General features: G+C 36.2%; 1 protein-coding gene across 2 annotated transcripts in view; it reads right to left on the reverse strand.

The window, feature by feature from the left end:
- The window catches only part of ELL2 (elongation factor for RNA polymerase II 2), a 74,053-nt gene that overhangs the window by 39,790 nt on the left and 22,199 nt on the right, over window positions 1-12,064 (reverse strand). For both annotated transcript variants that reach the window (XM_052643249.1, XM_052643248.1), the window contains exon 2: window positions 11,692-11,739. Coding sequence is in view for 1 of the 2 variants with exons in the window: in XM_052643248.1 (XP_052499208.1) it covers window positions 11,692-11,739 (48 nt within the window). In the remaining variant the exon portion in view is untranslated. The remainder of the gene's footprint in view (window positions 1-11,691; window positions 11,740-12,064) is intronic.

Genomic DNA, 12,064 nt, shown 5'->3' on the forward strand with positions numbered 1-12,064 from the left:
TCAAAACCACAATGAGGTACCACTTCACACCAGTCAGAATGGCTGCGATCCAAAAATCTGCAAGCAATAAATGCTGGAGAGGGTGTGGAGAAAAGGGAACCCTCCTACACTGTTGGTGGGAATGCAAACTAGTACAGCCACTATGGAGAACAGTGTGGAGATTCCTTAAAAAATTGCAAATAGAACTCCCTTATGACCCAGCAATCCCACTGCTGGGCATACACACCGAGGAAACCAGAATTGAAAGAGACACATGTACCCCAATGTTCATCGCAGCACTGTTTATAATAGCCAGGACATGGAAACAACCTAGATGTCCATCAGCAGATGAATGGATAAGAAAGCTGTGGTACATATACACAATGGAGTATTACTCAGCCGTTAAAAAGAATTCATTTGAATCAGTTCTGATGAGATGGACGAAACTGGAGCCGATTATACAGAGTGAAGTAAGCCAGAAAGAAAAACACCAATACAGCATACTAACACATATATACGGAATTTAGAAAGATGGCAATGACGACCCTGTATGCAAGACAGGAAAAAGACGCAGCTGTCTATAACGGACTTTTGGACTCAGAGGGAGAGGGAGAGGGTGGGATGATATGGGAGAGTGGCATTCTATCATGTATACTATCATGTAAGAATTGAATCGCTAGTCTATGTCTGATGCAGGATACAGCATGCTTGGGGCTGGTGCATGGGGATGACCCACAGAGATGTTATGGGGAGGGAGGTGGGAGGGGGGTTCATGTTTGGGAACACATGTAAGAATTAAAGATTTTAAAATTAAAAAAAAATAAAAATAAAATAAAAAAAAATAAAAAAAAAAAAAAAAAAAAAAATAAAGTTTGTGGGTTTTTTTTTTTTTTTGGGTGTGTCAAAACTATATAGGTAGTCTTGAAAAATGAATAAAATTTATTTTAATTTTTTAAAGGTCTCCTACTAAACATCTACCTTGAAAATATATTCCTAAGGTAGAGTCCGTTTCATAAAATTTATTTCTATTCAGTTTTCATAAATCAAATTCACTTGCTAAAATTTCCTTCAAGCCTTCAAGAAGTAAAACTTTCTGATTTTACATGTATAAAGCTACTGACATGCACAGTGCATCAAGAACTAAATTAGAAACTGCAATTCTGATTTCTAAGAGACTCGGCAGGTCATATCAATAAGAGGGCCTGTCAAGTCTCTTAGATCGATTGATTTATTATTATAAGAAACACAGGACTAAGATGATTCGTTTCTAAGGATGGTATGCCTGGGCCATTGGTAAAGCCATCAAAACTAGCCCTTCAAATAGAGAAAGATATGTTGGCAAAGAAAGAGCTAAGATATTTTACATATGGACAACCAAGGTAATTACTGTATTTGAATAATTCAAATCATAAAACTGTTGATTATATTCTGGATAGTTATTTGATTCTGCTAGGAGGCAGACAACACAGGTCCCTCTAGAATAAAGAAATTATATGAGGTAGCAAAACATTTTATCCTCTTGACAATAATTCATCGAATTGCCTCTTTAAAAAGATAACCATATCAGTAGACTTCAGGAGACATCTGGCTTCTTATGACTCAATTGCCTTATACATTTTTGGGAAAAAAAATGTATATATATATATATACATATATATATATATACATATATATTTTACAGAATCTGAAATTGTAAAGTTTACGACTTTATCCAAAATTAATCATGGATTCACAATTATCTTTTTTATTTTTCAAATTCTCAAAGGAAGGAACAGAACACTATCTTCCTGAAAAAGTAAAACAAAACACCAAGCATCCCTGGGAGGAACTTTTCTTCACTGCCAAATACAAAACATTTAAACAGCTGTGGACATATGTCAGCATCATCCTGTTGTTTGGTGGAAATGGAACACCTCAAGTTCTGCTCCTCCTTCCAAATCGGTGAAAACTGATTTTAATGAATTACCAATACAAACAAATTAAGAGAAAACTAAAAAAGCATTCTGGTTATTATTAAGGAAGAATTTCTTAGTGTTGATTAGTAGAGTACTACTACATTCATAAATATGGCTATATCTTATATTGTTACTCTTAAAATAAGATAACTTACTGAGTGATTACTAGACACTGTAAACTTTTTAAGTTCTATAAAAGATTGCCCTTTTCCTATGGCTGCTTAATTAAGTACTAATCCTTCAATACTGTGGGCCCAATTTAGTTATCTTTAATAGGTTCTCTATTGCATTCTGAGTTTTAGTGCCTGAAGTTCCCTAGGAATCTCATCTTTTGAAATTCAGCTGACTACTGCTTTTCATCCCCATAATCTATTCTTTCTAGACTGGAGCCACTGCCAGGACTCTTCACAACACCACTGTTCCAAAATGCCTGCTGTTAATTCAGACAGGAGAGTGGCCTCCGTCCCATGTTCTTGATAACACCAGCCACTCCGCCTTTACCTTCTTTTCCCTGGGGAGAAAGATCATAGAAGGGAGAAAACTTTTTCTCAACTGATAGATGACAAAGCAACTCATGAAGCAGTTGACTAGAAAGATATTCAGCTGGTGTCTAGGTATAGATAACTTCAAAACATGCTTTCTCTTTTCCTTGTTAACATTTTTTTAAACCTTGAATATTTAGGCTTTCTCCTGAATATTCCTTTCTCCTTGAATATTCAGGCTTTCTTCCTGACACATTTAAGCTCAGCATCTCTAAACATTTATTTTATGCTTATAGAAAAATTAGGAAACATAGATAAACACATCTCTCATTAGAAAAGCAATTAGTAAAGCAATGACATTTTGGTGTACAGCATTTCAAATTTTTTGTAGGTTTATATTTGCATTTGTGTACTGATTTTTAAACCTTCCCAGGTGGCTGAGCAGTAAAGAATCTGCCTGCCAATGCAGGAGAGGCAGGAGATGTGGGTTTGATCCCTGGGTCAGGAAGATCCCCTGGAGAAAGGAATGGCAACCCACTCCGGATTCTTGCCAGGAGAATCCCATGGACAGAGGAGCCTGGCGGGCTATAGTCCAGGGGGTAACAAAGAGTTGGATACAACTGAGCACACACATAGCACATTTATTGTTAAAATTAGTATAATGATATATATGACATCTTATTATTAATTAGGAAGAAGAAATGACAACTTCAAAAGCTTCTAACCTAAATCTATGGACAGACAGTCTTGCCATTTATCAGTTATATATTCTCTTATACCCATCAGGAAAGTATTACAGCTCTTTAGATAGAATAACATGACTACATTTAACCTTTAACCTTTGCTACTTTATCATTTTTTCTTGCCACTGTTAAGATCATTTTTATATTGAAATTCCTAATTGTTAGTGCTTAGAGAGGCTAGTGATTTTTAAAAATTGTATTTATCACTTAGTGGGCATTTTCCATGTGCCAAAAACTTTGCTAAGTGTGAACATTATAAGACTTTGACCTACGTGTTTTGACTTTAGTTTGGAGACAGGGCTAAAGAAATGGTTTAACAATAAGAATTTCAAAATCTACACTCATATACATACATACCGTTTTTTTGCTCCTATCTAAAACATATCTCTCCTCTGAGCAACTAGACACTATCTCTCCAACTACTTAAGGGCATTGCTCCAGCAAGTCTTCCTCTTTTGTGTATCAACTTTTGCTTTCTATTGGGTGAGGGCCATCAGTTTAGAAATGTTCCGCTATTTCTCCCATTTGAAAAGAAACTTCTCTTCATTCCACTCTACTACGTTTAAGCCAGTGGCTTTTAAACAGTTATTTCTGAACTGACCATGTTACTAAAGGAAATCCTGTATAAGTTTTTATAGTTTTTCACTTGGTTTATCTGCAGATGCAAATTTGTTCCCTCTTATCTATTATCCATAGCTTTTAATTAAAAATAGTTAATTTTCTTTTCCATTATATTAATGAGCATTCTCCAAAATATATTAAATTCTAGAGATGAGAGTGGCCATGTGTATTTTATTGATGTTGTTCAGTAACTGGCTATTAGCTTGATAGTTTTCATCATGTTAAGAGAGAATTCTATTCCCACTTAAAGTTTTAATCTAGATTTAATATTGAATTCTTATCAAATGCCACCTTGGCATCTACTAAAATATGTTCTGGTTTTTCTCTTTAAATCCATGCAGATGACAGATTATAAATATACAAAGATATGTATAATTACATTACTATATTTAAAGTTAATGATAATGAGAACTTTATGTAACATTTGTTTCTACACAATCAATACAGCTTGACAGTTATGAAGCCTGACAACACAGTAAACCCTGTGGATTCCCTGCCCAACATAAGAGAACATTAGCAATAACAGATCTACCCATATGCTTCCCTCCTATCCCTCCTGCCTGCCTTTCTGTACCAGAGGTAACAACTATTCTAACTTTTGTGATTACCATTCCTTTATTGTTTTTAATAATTTAATCACACGTGTACCTACACAATACAGTTTAATTTTGCCTGTTATTAAACTTTACACAAATGGTGTCACACCATATGTAGACTTCTGCCCACTTAAAGAGTTTTCACTGCCATACTGGACAGAGCTCTAAGTCACTGCTTTCTACTTGTGTACTCTTTGATAATCAATATGCCACGGTTTATCTCTATTAGCCTGTCATTGTTCTTAACGAGTGTGAAAAAACTTTGGCAAAAGGAGCTTCAAATTTCATAAATGTTAAGAATTAAAAGTATCAACACTTGTAAGTGTTCATAACTAAACCAGTTTGCCTAACAATTGAAAAAAGTAACTCTTTTAATAGACCTTAATAACAGAATTCCACCTATTAATACATCTTTTTTTCTTCTCACTACTGGACTGTCAAGTATAATTAAGCACTATAAAACGTCTTTTCGAACTGTTTCTCAAAAAACCCGTTTCTTCCAAATCCCCCATTACCAATGTCTCCTGGACAGATCCATCTTGACAGAACGAGGTACAGAGTTATTATCTGAACACCTCATGGACAGCACGTCCTGAACCAAACACTTCATGACTTCTGTCTCAGTCTATTCTTTCATCTATTTTAGATCTTGAATAATGGCCTCACCATTCAAAGAAATGCTCATCATAAATATGACATCATCCTTGATACCTTCCTTTCCTTCCTTGCCATATATAAGCAATATAAGGTAGCTACTGGATAAACAAACTAAAATGCATATCTGGTCACCTGACTCCCTGGCTAAAGTTTCTAAAATTAAAAAAAAAAAAAAAAAAGGAAATGATAATTTCTTGTAGTGTTTTTTAAACTATAGATTGTAACCCATTGGAAAGTTATGACATAACTTTAGTAAGCTGTGATCAGATTCTTTTAAATTGAAATAGAATAGAACATTTCAGAATATATTGGTAAAGGATAAATAACGTGCTGTGAAACTTTTTTTAGCTGTTTGAATGTGTACACCTATATCTGTGAAGGGTCACATTGCAGAATGTTTTTCCTTACTGTGACTTGTTACTAAATGTGCTGAAAGCATCTACTACAGTAGTTTTCTCTATTGGGGAACTTGGTGGTCCCCTTCAGGAAATGATGAAAAAAACCAGAATGTATGCATACCTGCGTCTGTGCATATTCTTTTAATCATCGACCCTTAGAGAGATTTTATAGATAAGAAACACTGATCTCCAAGGTAAAATTCAAGCTCCTTAAGACGGTGGGAATATTTGCCACACCTCCCTACCTCTCTGAGCCCTCCCTGACTCATTCTCTTCCTGGCTGGGGAGATACTCAACAAATTTTTCTCTGAATGTGGGAATAAAATGCTCACTGAACATTTATTATAGGCAGGCAAGGCAGTGCAGGGATGAAAACAGGCTCTGGAATCAGATGCTTAGACTGTGTGCAGGTTCATTCATTCACTAATGCTATGAGCTTTATCAAGTGGTTTAACTTTAAAGCCAGAGTTAACACACCTGCAGGATACGAGTATGTGCTTCACGGGATCCTAGTGAGGACTAAATGAAAATAACATGTGTAAAAGTGCAAAGCCATCAGTGGCAGATTTTATTGACAAACAGGTGGTGTCAGGAACAAGAGCTGGCATTTCAAGGTCCACACCCTGTCTACCGTGGTGCCTGGCACACAGCAAATATTCACAAAAGCTTGCTGAATGAAGACTGGAAGCTTAACTAACTGGTAATAATGCCATTTATGGTATTGGTTGCAAGTTCAGATTTCAATCATAGTTCCAATAGCTGCTTTCCAAAGCGACTTCAGTCTGATGAAGGACAGAGCTGGATGACGTAGTCTTCAGTTCCTTTGTGATCTCTGATATATACCGAAGTGAAATATTTCTTTCAATTTGGGTAATTTATTATTGTATTAACACCTTAATAAATTAACATATGGTTGCAGTGCATGTGCTCAGTCATGTCTGACTCTGCAACCCCAGGTTCCTTGTCAATGAATTTTTCAGGCAAGAATACGGGAGTGGGTTGCCATTTCCTACTCCAGTGGATCTTCCAGATCCAGGCATAGAACCCGAATTTCCTGTGTCTCCTGCATTAGGATTCTTTACCACTGAGCCACCCGGGAAGCCCAATGTGTGGTTAATGAGGTATAATTCAATACAGACATCAAAATGTTACCTACACATGTTAACCACTGTAATATTAAAAAAAAAAAAATTTAAACCAGAACTGCCATTACAAAAGAATTTAATTTTAATGTTAAAATTAAATCTTTGTAGTATTAATTACATTCGGAGCTGAATGTGTAAGGGTAAGCTGTTAGTCAGCAACCTTTGAGCAGACTGACTAAACACAACTGTTGGCAAAACCAGTGGACCAGCCAAACCAAAAACAGCAAGGGAAAGCAGACTGCAGGCATATCATCGGAGAAGGAATGGCAGTGCTGAGGATTTATTTTTATCTTTGCTGCTGTTTCAAGCAGATAGTTATCTTTGCTTCCCGGGTATCAAGTAGATTAGAGAAGGGTAGTCTGGGGGAAGTATTTGCAGGTGGGTTGAAACTGCCTACTAATTTCAAATACTATATAATTTAGTTTTTCAAAACCAATCTTCTCTCCAGCCCCCCAAAAGGGAAACAAGTAATTAACAAAATATTTCTGAATGCTTTGCTAAGTTTGGAAGAAAAAAAAAATCCAACTCTGTTCTTTAGAGTTAATGGCTCTACTGCAAAAATTCTAACACCATTCAAGCCTTCAAAGTTAGTTCAATGCCGATTTCATCCACAGAAGGTCACTCTGCCTTTTTGGAAGGCATACATTTAAAACCTGTTTGGCTGGCTCTTTGTTGCTCCTTCTTGGTAAAGTGTGTGTGACTCAGTATTTTATAGGAAACATGACATGGTGGTATGTACAGAAAATATTTTTTACATTTTCAGTCATCTTAAGGTTAATTTCTAAATTACACATGCAGCTTCTACTTTCTAAAGCCTCTGGGATTGCTGAGTCTGAAGCAAGCAATTAAATTAGAGAGAATTTTGGAACAACATTCTCATAACAAATACTGAGTTAATACTGAAGTCTAGAATCCTATTTACTGTGACAAAGTTAACATTTTTCTCACCACCCTGGGACAATTATTCCCTGCACAGGAGTCCCTGGTGCCACAGGCAAGTCCACTCTGCAAGGCTGCCTCAGGCCAGCAGACGTGGCCATTATTTGCTGTGGAAAACCTTACCATTTCAGATTCTATCTGAATTATAAACATACCTTTTTGCGTACGAGGATGTACACAGATTTTAATAGACCTTCTGTAATTTTATAAACCTATTTCCAGGATACAGTATTTTGTTTTTTCTGAAACCTTTGCTTTAAGATGCTGATTCATACCAATCAGAAATACATAAGCCTTGTTCCTGAGAGTCCCTTGTTTCCACAGAGGAGGGTCTGGATTAAGTCCTACATTATTAATTCTTTCCTTAGTATTAGTCTGTATGTGTTTGTCACGAGTTCCCTGAGGGCAAAGCCTGTATCTTACCCATCCCTGTATCTCTGCACACTAAGCACTTTAGCAAAGTACTTGGCATCACTAAGGACTAAAAGAATGTGTGTGTAATAACTAAGAGACAAATGGAACAATAAAGTTATTAGTGCACCCACTGATTAGGCACCTGTTTATAGTTTATTGAATAATTATGTTAGTAGATAATTGCATCAGTAACAACTGCCATTACTTGAAAATACTGAGTTAACTTGCTTCCAGCACCTCTCCTTTGAGAGCTGTGCAGTGTAGGGAGAATTCTCCCTGGCAGTGTAAAGACCTAGGCAGTACAGCTGTCTCCTTCAGCTGTGTGTCTTTAGATAAGAAATTTTCAACAAACATAAAAATACACAGTAATTAGTTTTTAAAATGTTACTGGAACACACATTTTTGGAAATTTTTCATCTACCATGTTTTCAGTATCTAGTTAAAATATGAGACAGAACTAACCTGATTTGGATAGAGCTTGCTCAACAATATGGACGCAGCTTTTGGAAACTGTGTGTGTTATGCCAATACACCCCTGTGAATGTCGCAACTTGAACATTTCTGTACTGTAGTGAATCTTACTAGCTTCTTTTTATACCAATTAGAAAAGCTACCTTTTCTATCTTTTCCACAAAAATGCATAATTCTGTGCATTTACTAGGCAATAGTAAACCTTTAGTTATGAATATCCTAGGTATGGATTAGAACCATGAGGATAATTGGTTGAGCCATACTCTTAAAAGTCAACAAGGTATTTCAGGCTGATTTATTCAGCTCCTGATATTCATGAGTTTTAAAAACACAGTCAACTGCTCCTCACAGATATTTCGTCTCTTCAGAATTCATTAAATGCCTTCAACGACCAGTCAATTTCCTGAGTACTCGCTTCCACAGAGGGTAAAGGGTGAGATGAAGTGTGAAAGACACAATTTATATTTTTTATGCTGCCCAACTGTGATGATAAAAATCCAGGTAATCAATGATTCTCAGAATTTTCCTCTTTAAGACCATATTGCTATACTTTGTTTAATGGTCCAGTCTGCATTTTTTTTTTAGAAGAAAACTTTAAGAGAACATGTTCAGGCACAAAAGTAAATACGCTTAAAAGCTAACCTGCCAAGACCCAAATTCTGACTTTCTAACAGAAGAGGGAAAATCCTACAATTAGTAACAAGAAACAGCATAACCATGCAGTGCTTAGGATCAGGGATAGAGGAAATAATCTTGACACTAAATGTTCACTTTTAAAATGATGCATTGACAACATTTCATTTCTATTTCAAATATGTCTACACAGGACACTGTCATGATAGTTAATTTACATTTTCAATCACATTTGATGTGAAGACTGTACATTTGTTAGATTTGCCACATTCTTTCTAGGAAAACTTTCAAAGCGTCGGGAACCCTGTATTTGAAGACAACTAAAATTTCTCATTAAGAAAAACCCTTTTGTGGGCAATCTAAGTTAAAACCTTCCAATTTTGAGTCCTAAACATTTTCCACATAGGAAAACTCTCTAAGGACACTTCTTTTAGAGAGTTTTTAAAGCAAGCAGCACTGGCAATGTTAAATTACCATGGCTCTCAAGAAAAACAGAGGAACACTGTACAGAAGACCCTCACATTTGTGGCTCTGTGTCCTCCCTGTGGGCTGTGCCAACCCACTCCCTCCCCTGCAATGACTCTTTGTTTTTACCAAGTCCCAAAGGGACGGGGAGGGCTCTGCAAAGAGAAGGGGGGAGGGGAGGCTGGAATGCAGCTGCAGGCTCTGAAACAATGCTGAGTCCATATATTTTGTTCCCAGTTAGAATAATAAAAAGGGGACTGCGGCGGGGGGTGGGGGATGGAGAAGACAGAGCCCCGAGTGCGCAAGGTAGGACCCAGTGTCCTCCAGCTGAGTGCCTTCTGAGGCACTCCCTCCCCCCACACTCCCAGCCTTCCAACTCCAACAACCATTCATTTGGTTAAAAGCTTATCTGTTAAAATTCAAATGCCCATTAAGATTTAAACCCATCAGTTATTTATACCTAAATTACTTTTATCAGTGAACTCTACTCAGACAATAGAGTAGGAAGAATGGAGCTTGCAGAGATAAACTGGGGAAGCCTGGAAAACTAGGAAAGTTTGGGGGAGGTGGGTAGCAGATTTCAGAAAAGGAAGGTCGAAGTTTCAAACAGAAACTGCCTGCTTGGTCATGGTGCCTAGGGCCTGGGGGTAACAGGTATGCCATACAAGCCACAGTCCTTCTGAGACTGCTAAAACCTACATTTCTGAATCAAGAGCTTGGAAGCCTGCACGTCTTGGTTCCTCATTATTCAGTCTAACCTAGTCCCTCCTAAGAAAATATCCTTCACTTGCATTTCCCTGGCCTCCGCTTCCCAACTGGAAGAATTATGGGAAGAGGGAAGAAGCAGACACCAAACAAGCTGTCAGCTGCTAGCGAGGGAAAAGGAGTTCAAACCCTCCTCTCCCTCCCCTGAGTATTGTCCTCTCTTCCCAGGTAACCCATCACTGAAATGGGCAGCCTGGCTGAGCTCAGGAATTCCTGCCTCTAGAACATCCCTTCAGATGTTACTGATGCCACTGAAATTTGTAAGAAAGTTCAAGAAGCCTTAAGTGAACAACCAAAACTAGTATCTCAAGATAGAATCAGCATGCAGTAAAGACCATCTAAAAAGCTATAAAACAAAATTCAGAAGAACAGTTGTTCTCATTAGGATCCCATTCATGAACACTCAGTTACTGGGGGAGAAAAAAAGAGGACTTCATTATAAAGCAGTCATGTAGAAGCAAACCGCTGATATCCACACACAAACATCTCCTTCACGTTAGGATTTCACAAGATTTAGAAGTACTCTTAGTTGGTGCTGAATGATACAATTAATCTCTTGACTCCTGAAATGTTTTCAAGTTATGAAGTTTAAAAAGATTCTATTTATTCACATTGATTTTTTGCGTTTTGTGACATAAAAATTCTCAAGCATATAGATATATAATAAGCAGGAACAGGATCTTCCCCCCTCAGGTTGCCCTTTCACTATAGCTCTAAAATCCATTTACAGATAGTCCAAATCTCCATACTATAGATAGTATTAGAGACAAATTTAGAAATGCATATTAATTTAAGTGAAGGAATGATTGAGTCTACCATTTTATTAATATTAAATAATAATAATAATTATGAAATAATATTGACACTACTCCTGTGAAGTGTATCATCTATTACAAATACAAAATTCATCAGTCCATTTTATTAGGGGTTATCGCTTATTATATTTTTAAGTGCAGCAATAAAACAGACAATACTTTGTTTATTCCGTGTACTGGAAAAACTCAATTTTCTATATATACATTTTATTTCTTAGTATGTACAATCAAAGAAATAAAGTCCATAGACAACAAAAGTTTGTTCATATTAACAATCACATAGTCATAACTTGCCTAAAATTAATGATTCTTTTCAGTTGCTTGTGGTAAATAAAATATAATCTCAACACTATGATGTATGTTACACTTCAAAGAAAAAGTTAAAAGATCAAGTAGCTATGACTTGGAAATAACTACTCTCAATATCTGTATCTGAATTACTTTTTAAATAAATCAAGAAGATAACTCAAGTCTTAAAAGTATCATAAATTTACATTTAGTCAAAATATGATTGACGTTATTAATATATTAAGAGGCACAGGTGAAAACAAATTTTAAGAGTTAAATATAATACTGTGTAAGATTAGATTTTTTGCTAAATAAGAGTACTCACCCCTTGGAGCCCTTGGAATTGAATTGAAGGTCGAAAAGGAATTAAATTCTATTAAAAGAAACATAAGAAACAAACAGATCAAACTTGGTTACTGGACACAGAACTAAACGTTTAAACTTTAAATCCATGCATTTGATCAGTGCTATAGTCTGTGAAAACCTTTCCATTACATACTTAGGTTTATATGTCATTATCTTAAGCTGCCTTGATAAATGACATTGCACTATTATTGACAGTACAACCGAGGTATCTTTGGGCAGTGTAGCTATATCAGGTTTTTGAAAATGACTAACATGATTTGGCAAAAAATGATTAGTGTACTAATTCAATTTTACATGAAAAAATATTCTTGCTTAGTTTCTTGACATATTTT

Source organism: Budorcas taxicolor, chromosome 7 (genome assembly GCF_023091745.1).
Source record: "Budorcas taxicolor isolate Tak-1 chromosome 7, Takin1.1, whole genome shotgun sequence".
Taxonomy (NCBI): domain Eukaryota; kingdom Metazoa; phylum Chordata; class Mammalia; order Artiodactyla; family Bovidae; genus Budorcas; species Budorcas taxicolor.